The sequence below is a fragment of the Petromyzon marinus genome (assembly GCF_048934315.1).
Source record: "Petromyzon marinus isolate PM22_M1 ecotype Great Lakes invasive population chromosome 67 unlocalized genomic scaffold, UKy_Petmar_22M1.pri1.0 chr67_unloc.1, whole genome shotgun sequence".
Taxonomy (NCBI): domain Eukaryota; kingdom Metazoa; phylum Chordata; class Hyperoartia; order Petromyzontiformes; family Petromyzontidae; genus Petromyzon; species Petromyzon marinus.
Window position 1 is genome coordinate 53,474 of NW_027422591.1, and position 16,527 is coordinate 70,000.

Below are 16,527 nucleotides of genomic sequence, written 5' to 3' on the forward strand. Positions count from 1 at the left end.
GAGTCGATTGACCCCCCTGCCCCCCTGCCCCCCACGCCGCCGGCCCCCCCACGCCCCCCCCCCCCAGCGTCCGAGGTGCTGAGCGTGTCTGAGTTGGAGCGTCTGGAGCTGGTGCGTCAGGAGGAGGCTCGCAAGGCCACGGTGGTCAACGTGAACCCCACCAACACGCGGCCGCAGAGCGACGCGCCCGAGATCCGCAAGTACAAGAAGCGTTTCAACTCGGAGATCCTCTGCGCAGCGCTGTGGGGTGAGCCGGTGTGTGTGTTGTGTGGTGTGGTGTGTGTGTGTGTGGTGTTGTGTGTGTTGTGTGTGTAGTGTGTGTGTGTGTGTAGTGTGTTGTGTGGTGTGTTGTGTAGTGTGGTGTGTTGTGTAGTGTGTGTGGTGTGTGTGTGGGGTGTGTGTAGTGTGGTGTGTGTTGTGTGTGTGTGCGTGTGTGGTGTGTGTGGTGTGTAGTGTGTGTTGTGTTGTGTGTGTGTAGTGTGTGTGTTGTGTGTGCGCAGCGCTGTGGGGTGAGCCGGTGTTTGTGGTGTGTGTTGTGTGTGTTGTGTAGTGTGTGTGTGTAGTGTGTGTGTGTAGTGTGTCTGTGTGTAGTGTGTGTTGTGTGTGTGTGTAGTGTGTGTTGTGTGTGTTGTGTTGTGTGTGTGTTGTGTGTGTTTGTAGTGTGTGTGTGGTGTGTGTAGTGTGTGTGTGTGTTGTGTGTGCGCAGCGCTGTGGGGTGAGCCGGTGTGTGTGTGGTGTTGTGTGTGGTGTGTAGTGTGTGTGTGTGTTGTGTAGTGTGTGTTGTGTAGTGTGTTGTGTGTGTAGTGTGTGTGTGTTGTGTGTGTGTGGTGTGTAGTGTGTGTTGTGTAGTGTGTAGTGTGTGTAGTGTGTGTGTGTGTAGTGTGTGGTGTGTTGTGTGTTGTGTAGTGTGTGTGTTGTGTGTGTGTAGTGTGTGTGTAGTGTGTGGTGTGTGTGTTGTGTGTGCAGTGTGTGTATGTTGTGTAGTGTGTGTTGTGTGTGTAGTGTGTGTGTGTTGTGTAGTGTGTGTTGTGTGTGTGTGTGTAGTGTGTGTTGTGTGTGTGTGTGTAGTGTGTGTGTGTAGTGTGTTGTGTAGTGTGTGTTGTGTAGTGTGTGGGGTGTGGTGTGTGGTGTGTGTGTTGTGTAGTGTGTGTGTGGTGTGTGTGTAGTGTGTGGTGTGTGTGTTGTGTGTGCAGTGTGTGTATGTTGTGTAGTGTGTGTTGTGTGTGTAGTGTGTGTGTGTGTTGTGTAGTGTGTGTTGTGTGTGTGTGTAGTGTGTGCGCAGCGCTGTGGGGTCAGCCGGTGTGCGTGTGGTGTGTGTTGTGTGTGTTGTGTGTGTGTTGTAGTGTGTTGTGTGTGTAGTGTGTGTGTGTGTGGTGTGTTGTGTGTGTGTTGTAGTATGTTGTGTGTGTGTAGTGTGTGTTGTGTGTGTGTGGTGTGTAGTGTGTGGTGTGTGTGGTGTGTGTAGTGTGTGTGTGTGTTGTGTGTTGTGTAGTGTGTGGTGTGTGTTTTGTGTGTGTGTGTTGTGTAGTGTGTGTGTGTGGTGTGTTGTGTGTGTGTGTAGTGTGTGTGGTGTGTGTATGTTGTGTAGTGTGTGTTGTGTGTGTAGTGTGTAGTGTGTGTGTGTGTTGTGTAGTGTGTGTTGTGTGTGTGTGTAGTGTGTGCGCAGCGCTGTGGGGTGAGCCGGTGTGCGTGTGGTGTGTGTTGTGTGTGTGTTGTAGTGTGTTGTGTGTGTAGTGTGTGTGTGTGGTGTGTGTTGTGTGTGTAGTGTGTGTGTGTGGTGTGTGTTGTGTGTGTTGTGTGTGTGTTGTAGTGTGGTGTGTGTAGTGTGTGTGTGGTGTGTGGTGTGTAGTGTGTGGTGTGTGTGTTGTGTAGTGTGTGGTGTGTGTAGTGTGGTGTGTGTTGTGTAGTGTGTGTGTGTGGTGTGTGTGTGTGTGTAGTGTGTGTGTGTGTGTAGTGTGTGTGGTGTGTGTGTGTGTGTTGTGTGTGTGTGTAGTGTGTGGTGTGTGTGTTGTGTAGTGTGTGTGTTGTGTTGTGTGTGTTGTGTGTGTAGTGTGTGGTGTGTAGTGTGTGTGTGGTGTGTGTGGTGTGTGTGCGTGTTGTGTGTGTTGTGTGTGTATAGTGTGTGTGTGGTGTGTGTGTGGTGTGTGTGCGTGTTGTGTGTGTTGTGTGTGTATAGTGTGTGTGTGTTGTGTAGTGTGTGTGTGTGTTGTGTAGTGTGTGTGTGTTTGGTGTGTGTGTGTGTAGTGTGTGTGTGTTGTGTGTGTGTGTGTTGCATAGTGTGTTGTGTAGTGTGTTGTGTGTGCGTGTTGTGTGTGTGTGTTGTGTGCGTGTTGTGTGTGTGTTGTGTGTGTGGTGTGTGCGTGTGTTGTGTGTGTGGTGTGTGTGTGTGGTGTGTGTGTGTTGTGTGTGTGTGTTGTGTGTGTAGTGTGTGTGTTGTGTGTGTGTTGCGTAGTGTGTTGTGTAGTGTGTGTGTGTGTTGTGTAGTGTGTGTGTAGTGTGTTGTGTAGTGTGTGTGTGTGTGTAGTGTGTGTTGTGTAGTGTGTATATGTAGTGTGTGTGTGTGTAGTGTGTGTAGTGTGTGTGTATATGTAGTGTGTGTATATGTAGTGTGTGTGTGTGTAGTGTGTGTAGTGTGTGTGTGTATATGTAGTGTGTGTATATGTAGTGTGTAGTGTGTTGTGTGTGCGCAGCGCTGTGGGGTGAGCCGGCGTGCGTGCTGTTGTGTCTGGTGTGTGTGTCGCGTTTTGTGTGCGCGTGCGTACGTGTGTGTGTGTTGTGTGTGTGTGTTGTGTGTGTGCGTGCGTGTGAGAGTGTGTGTGTGCGTTTGAGTGTGTATGTGTGTGCGTGTGCGTGCGTACATGTGTGTGTCTGTGGGTGTGTGTGTGTACGTGTGCGTGTCTTGGTCGATTCGGCTTCAAATGAGTACCTGGTGTAGCTGTGGTGTAGTAAACATCGCCACTGGGGAGACAAAGGCGGCCGGGCGTGGTGCTGGCCACCCACCCCCTCGTGTGCCACAGTGCCGGTAGCCTTCATAGGTGCTGCTACTACTCGCTACTAACAGCACTTGCCCCAGCAGCCTGTCGAGGCTACACGGGGGACCTTTGTCTGTGTCTACCTTCATAGGTAGCTGCTGCTACTCGCTACTAACAGCACTTGCCCCAGCAGTCTATTAGAGGCTACACGGGGAATCTTTGTCTGTCTACCTTCATAGGTGCTGCTACTTGCTACTAACAGCACTTGCCCCAGCAATCTGTAGAGGCTACACGGGGGACCTTTATCTGTGTCTACCTTCATAGCTGCTGCTGCAACTCGCTACTAACAGCACTTGCCCCAGCAGTCTGTTAGAGGCTACACGGGGGACCTTTGTCTGTGTGTACCTTCATAGGTGCTGCTGCTACTCGCTACCAACAGCACTTGCCCCAGCAGTCTGTCGAGGCTACACGGGGGACCTTTGTCTGTGTGTACCTTCATAGGTGCTGCTGCTACTCGCTACCAACAGCACTTCCCCCATCAGTCTGTTGAGGCTACACGGGGGACCTTTGTCTGTGTCTACCTTCATAGCTGCTGCTACTCGCTACTAACAGCACTTGCCCCTACAGTCTGTTAGAGGCTACACGGGGGACCTTTGTCTGTGTCTACCTTCATAGCTGCTGCTGCTACTCGCTACCAACAGCACTTGCCCCAGCAGTCTGTTAGAGGCTACACGGGGGACCTTTGTCTGTGTCTACCTTCATAGCTGCTGCTGCTGCTACTCGCTACTAACAGCACTTGCCCCAGCAGTCTGTCGAGGCTACACGGGGGACCTTTGTCTGTGTCTACCTTCATAGGTAGCTGCTGCTACTCGCTACTAACAGCACTTGCCCCAGCAGTCTGTTAGAGGCTACACGGGGGACCTTTGTCTGTGTGCGTGTCGCAGGCGTGAATCTGCTGGTGGGCACGGAGAATGGTCTCATGCTGCTGGACCGCAGTGGTCAGGGCAAGGTCTACCCCCTTATCAGCCGTCGGCGCTTCCATCAGATGGACGTCTTGGAAGGACTCAACATTCTGGTCACCATCTCTGGTGTGACTCGCCCACGCTCGCTCGCTCACCCGCTCGCTCACCCGCTCGCTCGCTCGCCCGCTCGCTCGCTCACCCGCTCGCTCGCTCAACCACTCGCTCACCCGCCCGCTCGCTCGCTCGCTCACCCGCCCGCTCACCTGCCCGCCCGCTCGCTCGCTCAACCACTCGCTTGCTCAACCACTCGCTCACCTGCCCGCTCACCCGCTCCCTCACCCACTCGCTCACCCGCCCGCTCGCTTGCTCACCCGCTCGCTCACCCGCTCCCTCACCCACTCGCTCACCCGCCCGCTCGCTTGCTCAACCACTCGCTCACCCGCCCGCTCGCTCAACCACTCGTTCAACCACTCGCTCACCCGCCCACTCGCTCGCTCAACCACTCGCTCACCCGCCCGCTCGCTCAACCACTCGTTCAACCACTCGCTCACCCGCCCGCTCGCTCGCTCAACCACTCGCTCACCCGCCCGCTCGCTCGCTCAACCACTCGCTCACCCGCTCGCTCGCTCAACCACTCGCTCAACCACTCGCTCAACCACTCGCTCACCCGCCCGCTCGCTCGCTCAACCACTCGCTCACCCACTCGCTCGCTCAACCACTCGCTCAACCACTCGCTCAACCACTAGGTAAGAAGAACAAGCTGCGTGTTTATTATTTGTCGTGGCTACGTAACAAGATCCTGTTGTTGTTGTTGACGTTGTTGTTGATGTTGTTGTTGACGTTGTTGTTGATGTTGTTGTTGTTGACGTTGATGTTGTTGTTGACGTTGATGTTGTTGATGTTGTTGACGTTGTTGTTGATGTTGTTGACGTTGTTGATGTTGTTGTTGACGTTGTTGATGATCTTGTTGTTGATGTTGTTGTTGTTGTTTACTAGGTAAGAAGAACAAACTACGTGTGTATTATTTGTCGTGGCTACGTAACAAGATCCTGTTGTTGTTGTTGTTGATGTTGTTGTTGATGTTGTTGATGACGTTGTTGATGTTGTTGATGTTGTTGATGTTGTTGTTGATGTTGTTGTTGACGTTGTTGATGATCTTGTTGTTGATGTTGTTGTTTACTAGGTAAGAAGAACAAGCTACGTGTGTATTATTTGTCGTGGCTACGTAACAAGATCCTGTTGTTGTTGTTGTTGATGTTGTTGTTGTTGATGATGTTGATGTTGTTGACGTTGTTGTTGACGTTGATGTTGTTGATGTTGTTTACTAGGTAAGAAGAACAAGCTGCATGTGTATTATTTGTCGTGGCTACGTAACAAGATCCTGTTGTTGTTGACATTGTTGTTGTTGATGTTGTTGATGTTGTTGTTGTTGACGTTGTTGATGTTGTTGTTGATGTTGTTGATGATGTTGTTGTTGATGTTTACTAGGTAAGAAGAACAAGCTACGTGTGTATTATTTGTCGTGGCTACGTAACAAGATCCTGTTGTTGATGTTGTTGATGTTGTTGTTGTTGATGTTGTTGACGTTGTTGATGTTGTTGTTGATGTTGTTGTTTACTAGGTAAGAAGAACAAGCTACGTGTGTATTATTTGTCGTGGCTACGTAACAAGATTTTGCACAACGACCCCGAGGTGGAGAAGAAGCAGGGATGGACTACAGTAGGTGATTTAGAGAGCTGCGTGCACTACAAAGTGGGTAGGTCGATACCCACCCACTACTTCCACCCACTAACACTACCACCCACTACTACCACCCACTACTACCACCCACTACTTCCACCCACTACTACCACCCACTACTTCCACCCACTACTACCACCCACTACTTCCACCCACTAACACTACCACCCACTACTACCACCCACTACTACCACCCACTACTTCCACCCACTACTTCCACCCACTGCTACCACCCACTACTTCCACTCACTACTTCCACCCACTGCTACCACCCACTACTTCCACTCACTACTACCACCCACTACCACCCACTACTACCACCCACTACTTCCACCCACTGCTACCACCCACCCACTACTACCACCCACCCACTACCACCCACCCACTACTACCACCCACTACTACCACCCACTACTACCACCCACTACTTCCACCCACTACTACCACCCACTACTTCCACTCACTACTACCACCCACTACTACCACCCACCCACTACTACCACCCACCCACTACTTCACCCACTACCACCCACTACTACCACCCACTACTTCCACTCACTACTACCACCCACCCACTACTACCACCCACTACTACCACCCACTCCTACCCACTACTACCACCCACTAACACTACCACCCACTAACACTACCACCCACTACTTCCACCCACTACTATCCACTACCACCCACTACTACCACCCACTACTACCCACTACCACCCACTAACTAACACTACGACCCACTAACTAACACTACCACCCACTAACACTACCACCCACTACCACCACCCACTAACACTACCACCCACTACCACGACCCACTAACACTACCACCCAATAACACTACCACCCACTAACACTACCACCCACTAACACCCATTAACACTACCACCCACTACCAACACCCACTACCAACACCCACTACCACCCACTAACACTACCACCCACTAACACCCCCCCACTAACACTACCACCCGACCCACTACTACCACCCACTAACACTACCCACTAACACTACCACCCACTACCACCCACTAACACCCCCCCCACTACTTCCACCCACTAACACTACCACCCGCTAACACCCATTAACACTACCACCCACTAACACCCCCCCACTAACACTACCACCCGACCCACTACTACTACCCACTAACACTACCCACTAACACCCACTACTACCCACTAACACTACCACCCACTACCACCCACTAACACCCCCCCACTACTTCCACCCACTAACACCCATTAACACTACCACCCACTAACACTACCACCCACTAACACCCATTAACACTACCACCCACTAACACCACCCACCACCACCCACTACCACCACCCACTACCAACACCCACTACCACCCACTAACACTACCACCCACTAACACCCCCCCCACTAACACTACCACCCACCCACTACTACCACCCACTAACACTACCCACTAACACCCACTACTACCCAATAACACTACCACCCACTAACACCCCCCCACTACTTCCACCCACTAACACCCATTAACACTACCACCCACTACCACCACCCACCACCGCCCACCACCGCCCACGCTACGAGCAATCGGACCGTGTGGGACCGTGGGACTGTGTGGGATCGTGTGGGATCTTGTGGGACCGTGTGGGACCGTGTGGGATCTTGTAGGACCGTGTGGGATTGTGTAGGACTGTGTGGGATCGTGTGGGATCGTGTGGGATCTTGTAGAACCGTGTGGGACCGTGTGGGATCTTGTAGGACCGTGTGGGACCATGTGGGACCGTGTGGGGCGGGGTGCCTGAACCTTTCCGGTAGTGGATGAGCAGCAGCAGCAGTAGGGGCGTTGTTGTTTCGTGCAGATGTTGCAACAAAGACAAAGGTCCCCCGTGTAGCCTCTACAGACTGCTGGGGCAAGTGCTGTTAGTAGCGAGTAGCAGCAGCTATGAAGGTAGACACAGACAAAGGTCCCCCGTGTAGCTTCAACAGACTCTAGGGGCAAGTGCTGTTAGTAACGAGTAGCAGCACCTGTGAAGGCTACCGGCACTGTGGCACACGAGGGGGTGGGTGGCTACCAGCACCACGCCCGGCCGCCTTTGTCTCCCCAGTGGCGATGTTTACTACACCACCGCTACACCAGGTAACTCATTTGAGGCTGAGTAGACCTAGGGGAGGCCCAGGTACCGGTTCAGATAATCGTCACCGGTGTTGGCCGTGAGCGGGAATCGAACTCGGGTCACCAGGTTCATAGCGCAGCGTAGCGCTAACCTCCGCTACCACTACCGCGTGCCAGTCAGTGTGTGTGTGTCAGTGTGTGTGTGTCAGTGTGAGTGTGTCAGTGTGTGTGTGTCAGTGTGTGTGTGTCAGTGTTTGTGTGTCAGTGTGTGTGTCAGTGTGTGTGTGTGTCAGTGTGTGTGTGTCAGTGTGTGCGTGTCAGTGTGAGTGTGTCAGTGTGTGCGTGTCAGTGTTTGTGTGTCAGTGTTTGTGTGTCAGTGTGTTTGTGTCAGTGTGTGTGTGTGTCAGTGTGTGTGTGTGTCAGTGTGTGTGTGTCAGTGTGTGTGTGTCAGTGTGTGAGTCTGTGTGTGTCAGTGTGTGTGTGTCAGTGTGTGTGTGTCAGTGTGTGCGTGTCAGTGTGTCAGTGTGTGTGTGTCAGTGTGAGTGTGTCAGTGTGAGTGTGTCAGTGTGTGTGTGTCAGTGTGTGTGTGTCAGTGTGTGTGTGTCTGTGTGTGTGTCAGTGTGTGAGTGTGTGTCTGTGTGTGTGTCAGTGTGAGTCTGTGTGTGTCAGTGTGTGTGTGTGTCAGTGTGTGTGTGTGTCAGTGTGTGTGCGTGTCAGTGTGTGTGTGTGTCAGTGTGTGAGTCTGTGTGTGTCAGTGTGTGTGTGTCAGTGTGTGTGTGTCAGTGTGTGTGTGTCAGTGTGTCAGTGTGTGTGTGTCAGTGTGTGTGTGTCAGTGTGTGTGTGTCAGTGTGTGTGTGTCAGTGTGTGTGTGCGTGTCAGTGTGTGTGTGCGTGTCAGTGTGTGTGCATGTCAGTGTGTGTGCGTGTCAGTGTGTGTGCGTGTCAGTGTGTGTGCATGTCAGTGTGTGTGTATGTCAGTGTGTGTGTGTGTCAGTGTGTGAGTCAGTGTGTGTGTACGTGGGGAGCGGTGGTGTAGTGGTTAGCGCTACGCTGCGCTATGAACCTGGCGACCCGGGTTCGATTCGCGCTCACGGCCAACACCGGTGACGATTATCTGAACCGGTCCCGGGCCTCCCCTAGGTCGACTCAGCCTCAAATGAGTACCTGGTGCGGTGTGTAAACATCGCCACTGGGGGGAGACAAAGGCGGTCGGGCGTGGTGCTGGCCACCCACCCCCTCGTGTACCGTTCCGGCCTTCATAGGTGCTCGCTACTAACAGCACTTGCCCCTACAGTCTGTTACAGGCTACACGGGGGATCTTTGTCTTTGCGCCAGCGCGTACGTGCCAGTCCGTGCGTGCCAGTGCGTGCCAGTGCGTGTCAGTGTGTGTGCGTGCCAGTGTGTGCGTGCCAGTGCGTGCCAGTGTGTGTGCGTGCCAGTGCGTGGCAGTGGCAGTGTGTGTGCGTGCCAGTGTGTGTGCGTGTCAGTGTGTGTGCGTGCCAGTGCGTGGCAGTGGCAGTGTGTGTGTGTGTGCCAGTGTGTGCATGCCAGTGTGTGGCAGTGCGTGCCAGTGCGTGTCAGTGTGTGTGCGTGTCAGTGTGTGTGCGTGCCAGTGTGTGGCAGTGCGTGTCAGTGCGTGCCAGTCGGCGCGTGCCAGTGTCAGTGTGGTCGTGGCGATCCGCCGAGGTAGTTGTGTGTGCCGTCTGTGCTCGCCGCAGTGAAGTATGAGAGGATCAAGTTCCTGGTGATCGCCCTCAAGCACTCGGTGGAGGTCTACGCCTGGGCACCCAAACCCTACCACAAGTTCATGGCCTTCAAGGTGACTCACACACACACGCAGACGCACACACACACACACGCAGACGCACACACGCACACGTGCACGCACAGACACACACACACGCGCAGACACACACACACGCACAGACACACACACACGCACAGACACACACACACGCACAGACACACACACGCACAGACACACACACGCACGCACGCAGACGCACGCACAGACACACGCACACACGCACACGCACACAGACACACGCACAGACACACACACACGCACGCACACACGCACGCACACACGCACAGACACACACACGCACAGACACACACACACGCACAGACACACACACACGCAGCTACACGCACACACGCAGCTACACGCACAGACGCACACACACAGCTACACGCACAGACGCCTGGAAGCGTATTATTAAATAATACACATTACATTTTGATTTAAAGAATTACTAATCTACAACTCATTACTAATCATAACCAATGACTGATTACTAATCGATTATATAATTACATTACACCCCCCCCCTCCGCCTCTAATCACTGCACCTGATGAGTTAAGTGATGACGTCACCCTGCTGCCCTATATAAAACCGGGAGCAAGCGAGGGCTTTACCATTCTGGCGAATTGCCCGATGATGCTGGAAGTATTTACCAGCGAAACGTCGTACTCAAACTGTAAATGTGGATTAACTCTTCAACACACCGGTGGGCTGAAGTAGTGAATTCTTTGTCAACGTGACACTTTTTTGCTGATTGGCCGTGTCGGGTGGTGGAGGGTTACGACACATTTATAAATAAACGCGATCTAACCCAAGAACCTTTATTATGAAGTTGTTGATGTTGATGATGGTGATGATGATGCTGATGATGATGTGTTGTTGATGCTGATGATGATGTTGATGTTGTTGATGATGATGTTGATGATGTTGGTGATGGTGATGACTGTGATGATGATGATGTTGATGTTGTTGATGTTGATGATGGTGATGAATGATGCTGATGATGATGATGTTGTTGTTGATGCTGATGATGATGTTGATGTTGTTGATGATGATGATGTTGATGATGTTGGTGATGGTGATGACTGTGATGATGATGATGATGTTGATGATGATGTTGTTGATGTTGATGATGTTGGTGATGGTGATGACTGTGATGGTGATGACTGTGATGATGATGATGATGGTGATGTTGATGACTGTGATGATGATGTTGTTGATGTTGATGATGTTGATGATGATGGTGATTGCAGTCGTTTGGCGAGCTGGAGCACAAGCTGCTGCTGGTGGTTGTGATGGTGATGACTGTGATGATGATGATGGTGATGACTGTGATGATGATGGTGATGTTGATGATGATGTTGTTGATGCTGATGATGATGTTGATGATGCTGATGATGGTGATGATGTTGATGTTGATGATGATGTTGATGATGATGTTGATGATGTTGGTGATGGTGATGACTGTGATGATGTTGATGATGTTGATGATGCTGATGATGATGGTGATGATGTTGATGATGATGTTGATGATGATGTTGATGATGATGTTGATGATGTTGGTGATGGTGATGACTGTGATGATGTTGATGATGTTGATGATGCTGATGATGGTGATGATGTTGATGTTGATGATGATGTTGATGATGATGTTGATGATGATGATGCTGATGTTGGTGATGGTGATGACTGTGATGATGTTGATGATGTTGATGATGCTGATGATGATGGTGATGATGTTGATGATGATGTTGATGATGATGTTGATGATGATGTTGATGATGATGTTGATGATGTTGGTGATGGTGATGACTGTGATGATGTTGATGATGTTGATGATGCTGATGATGGTGATGATGTTGATGTTGATGATGATGTTGATGATGATGTTGATGATGATGATGCTGATGTTGGTGATGGTGATGACTGTGATGATGTTGATGATGATGCTGATGATGTTGATGATGATGATGTTGATGATGCTGATGATGCTGATGATGATGTTGATGGTGATGATGTTGATGTTGATGATGTTGGTCATGGTGATGACTGTGATGATGATGTTGATGATGTTGGTGATGGTGATGACTGTGATGATGATGATGTTGATGATGATGATGCTGATGATGATGTTGATGATGTTGGTCATGGTGATGACTGTGATGATGATGTTGATGATGTTGGTGATGATGATGATGTTGATGATGTTGATGACTGTGATGATGATGATGTTGATGATGATGATGCTGATGATGCTGATGATGATGTTGATTGCAGTCATTTGGCGAGTTGGAGCACAAGCCTCTGCTGGTGGACCTGACTGTGGAGGAGGGCCAGAGGCTGAAGGTCGTCTACGGCTCCTCCATAGGCTTCCATGCCATCGACGTCGACTCGGGCAACGTCTACGATGTCTACGTCCCCTCCCACGTGAGCGGGGACACGGGGGAGACACGGGGAGACACGGGGAGACACGGGGAGACACGGGAGACACGGGGAGACACGGGGGGAGACACGGGGGAGACTCGGGCAACGTCTACGATGTCTACGTCCCCTCCCACGTGAGCGGGGACACGGGGGAGACACGGGGAGACACGGGGGAGACACGGGGAGAGACACGGGGGAGACTCGGGCAACGTCTACGATGTCTACGTCCCCTCCCACGTGAGCGGGGACACGGGGGAGACACGGGGAGACACGGGGAGACACGGGGAGACACGGGGAGAGACACGGGGGAGACTCGGGCAACGTCTACGATGTCTACGTCCCCTCCCACGTGAGCGGGGACACGGGGGAGACACGGGGAGACACGGGGAGAGACACGGGGGGAGACACGGGGGAGACACGGGGGGAGACACGGGGGAGACTCGGGCAACGTCTACGATGTCTACATCCCCTCCCACGTGAGCGGGGACACGGGGGAGACACGGGGAGACACGGGGAGACACGGGGAGAGACACGGGGGGAGACACGGGGAGACACGGGGGGAGACACGGGGGAGACTCGGGCAACGTCTACGATGTCTACATCCCCTCCCACGTGAGCGGGGACACGGGGGAGACACGGGGAGACACGGGGGAGACACGGGGAGAGACACGGGGGGGAGACACGGGGGAGACACGGGGGAGACTCGGGCAACGTCTACGATGTCTACGTCCCCTCCCACGTGAGCGGGGACACGGGGGGAGACACGGGGAGACACGGGGGAGACACGGGGGAGACACGGGGGAGACTCGGGCAACGTCTACGATGTCTACATCCCCTCCCACGTGAGCGGGGACACGGGGGAGACACGGGGAGACACGGGGAGACACGGGGGGAGACACGGGGAGACACGGGGGGAGACACGGGGAGACACGGGGGGAGACACGGGGGAGACTCGGGCAACGTCTACGATGTCTACGTCCCCTCCCACGTGAGCGGGGACACGGGGGGAGACACGGGGAGACACGGGGGAGACACGGGGAGAGACACGGGGGAGACTCGGGCAACGTCTACGATGTCTACGTCCCCTCCCACGTGAGCGGGGACACGGGGGAGACACGGGGAGACACGGGGAGACACGGGGAGACACGGGGAGAGACACGGGGAGACTCGGGCAACGTCTACGATGTCTACGTCCCCTCCCACGTGAGCGGGGACACGGGGAGACACGGGGAGACACGGGGAGAGACACGGGGGGAGACACGGGGGAGACACGGGGGGAGACACGGGGGAGACTCGGGCAACGTCTACGATGTCTACATCCCCTCCCACGTGAGCGGGGACACGGGGGAGACACGGGGAGACACGGGGAGACACGGGGAGAGACACGGGGGGAGACACGGGGAGACACGGGGGAGACACGGGGGAGACTCGGGCAACGTCTACGATGTCTACATCCCCTCCCACGTGAGCGGGGACACGGGGGAGACACGGGGAGACACGGGGGAGACACGGGGAGAGACCGGGGGGAGACACGGGGGAGACACGGGGGAGACTCGGGCAACGTCTACGATGTCTACGTCCCCTCCCACGTGAGCGGGGACACGGGGGAGACACGGGGAGACACGGGGAGACACGGGGGGAGACACGGGGGAGACTCGGGCAACGTCTACGATGTCTACATCCCCTCCCACGTGAGCGGGGACACGGGGGAGACACGGGGAGACACACGGGGAGACACGGGGAGACACGGGGGGAGACACGGGGGAGACTCGGGCAACGTCTACGATGTCTACATCCCCTCCCACGTGAGCGGGGACACGGGGGAGACACGGGGAGACACGGGGAGACACGGGGGGAGACACGGGGGAGACTCGGGCAACGTCTACGATGTCTACATCCCCTCCCACGTGAGCGGGGACACGGGGGAGACACGGGGAGACACGGGGAGACACGGGGGGGAGACACGGGGGAGACTCGGGCAACGTCTACGATGTCTACATCCCCTCCCACGTGAGCGGGGACACGGGGAGACACGGGGAGACACGGGGAGACACGGGGAGACACGGGGGAGACACGGGGGGAGACACGGGGGAGACTCGGGCAACGTCTACGATGTCTACATCCCCTCCCACGTGAGCGGGGACACGGGGGAGACACGGGGGAGACACACGGGGAGACACGGGGAGACACACGGGGAGACACGGGGGAGACTCGGGCAACGTCTACGATGTCTACATCCCCTCCCACGTGAGCGGGGACACGGGGGAGACACGGGGAGACACGGGGGAGACACGGGGAGACACGGGGAGACACGGGGGAGACTCGGGCAACGTCTACGATGTCTACATCCCCTCCCACGTGAGCGGGGACACGGGGGGAGACACGGGGGAGACACGGGGAGACACGGGGGGAGACACGGGGGAGACTCGGGCAACGTCTACGATGTCTACGTCCCTCCCACGTGAGCGGGGGACATGGGGGAGAACGGGGAGACACGGGGGGGGGAGACACGGGGAGACACGGGGGGAGACACGGGGAGACACGGGGGGAGACACGGGGGAGACTCGGGCAACGTCTACGATGTCTACATCCCCTCCCCACGTGAGCGGGGACACGGGGAGACACGGGGAGACACGGGGGGGGGGGGGGAGACACGGAGACACGGGGGGGGGGAGACACGGGAGACACGGGGGGGGAGGGGAGACACGGGGGGAGACACGGGGGGAGACACGGGGGAGACTCGGGCAACGTCTACGATGTCTACATCCCGTCCCACGTGAGCGGGGACACGGGGGAGACACGGGGAGACACGGGGGGGGGGGGGGGGAGACACGGAGACACGGGGGGGGGGGGAGACACGGGGGGAGACACGGGAGACACGGGGGGGGGGGAGACACGGGGAGACACGGGGAGACACGGGGGGGGGGAGACACGGGGGGGGGGGGGGACACGGGGAGACACGGGGAGACACGGGGGGGGGGAGACACGGGGAGACACGGGGGGACACGGGGGGAGACACGGGGAGACATGGGGAGACACGAGGGAGACACGGGGGAGACGCGGGGGAGACACGGGGGAGACACGGGCAGACACGGGGGGGGGGGAGACACGGGGAGACACGGGGAGACACGGAGAGACACGGGGAGAGACACGGGGGGGGGAGACACGGGGAGACACGGGGGGAGACACGGGGGAGACACGGGGAGACACGGGAGACACGGGGAGACACGGGGGAGACACGGGGGGAGACACGGGGGAGACACGGGGGAGACACGGGGGGAGACACGGGGACACGGGGAGACACGGGGAGACATGGGGGAGACACGGGGGGAGACACGGGGAGACACGGGGGGGACACGGGGAGACACGGGAGACACGGGGGAGACACGGGGAGACACGGGGGGAGACACGGGGGGGGGGGAGACACGGGGGAGACACGGGGGGAGACACGGGGGGAGACACGGGGGGAGACACGGGGGGAGACACGGGGGAGACACGGGGGGAGACACGGGGGGAGACACGGGGGGAGACACGTGGGGAGACACGTGGAGACACGGGAGACACGTGGAGACACGTGGAGACACGTGGAGACACGTGGAGACACGTGGAGACACGTGGAGACACGTGGAGACACGTGGAGACACGTGGAGACACGTGGAGACACGTGGAGACACGTGGAGACACAGGGCAGACACAGGGGCAGACACGTGGAGACACAGGGCAGACACGGGAGACACGTGGAGACACGTGGAGACACAGGGCAGACACGTGGAGACACAGGGCAGACACGTGGGAGACACAGGGCAGACACGTGGAGACACGTGAGACACAGGGGCAGACACGTGGAGACACAGGGCAGACACGTGGAGACACGTGGAGACACAGGGCAGACACGTGGAGACAACGGGGGAGACACGGGGAGACACGGGGAGACACGTGGAGACACGGGGGGAGACACGGGGGGAGACACGGGGAGACACGGGGAGACACGGGGAGACACGGGGAGACACGGGGCAGACACGGGGCAGACACGTGGAGACACGGGGGGAGACACGGGGAGACACGTGGAGACACGGGGGAGACACGGGGAGACACTTGGGGGTGGCATGGGGGAGACACGTGGAGACACGTGGAGACACGTGGAGACACGTGGAGACACGTGGAGACACGTGGAGACACGTGGAGACACGGGCAGACACAGGGCAGACACAGGGCAGACAGGTGGAGACACGTGGAGACACAGGGCAGACACGTGGAGACACGTGGAGACACAGGGCAGACACGTGGAGACACGGGGGAGACACGGGGAGACACGTGGAGACACGTGGAGACACGTGGGGGTGGCATGGGGGAGACACGTGGAGACACGTGGAGACACGTGGAGACACTGGGGGTGGCATGGGGGAGACACGTGGAGACACGTGGAGACAGTGGAGACACAGGGTAGACACGTGGAGGACACGTGGAGACACAGGGCAGACAGGTGGAGACACGTGGAGACACGTGGAGCATCTGGAGAGACGG

At 55.9% G+C, this 16,527-nt stretch overlaps 1 protein-coding gene across 1 annotated transcript in view; it reads left to right on the forward strand.

Annotated features, from left to right (window-relative positions):
• LOC142907947 (uncharacterized) overlaps positions 1–16,527 on the forward strand; it is a 71,224-nt gene that overhangs the window by 49,330 nt on the left and 5,367 nt on the right. Inside the window, exons 12-16 of the mRNA XM_076057975.1 lie at positions 68–247; positions 3,917–4,062; positions 5,549–5,690; positions 9,493–9,593; positions 11,857–12,006. Of these exons, the coding sequence (XP_075914090.1) occupies positions 68–247; positions 3,917–4,062; positions 5,549–5,690; positions 9,493–9,593; positions 11,857–12,006 (719 nt within the window). The remainder of the gene's footprint in view (positions 1–67; positions 248–3,916; positions 4,063–5,548; positions 5,691–9,492; positions 9,594–11,856; positions 12,007–16,527) is intronic.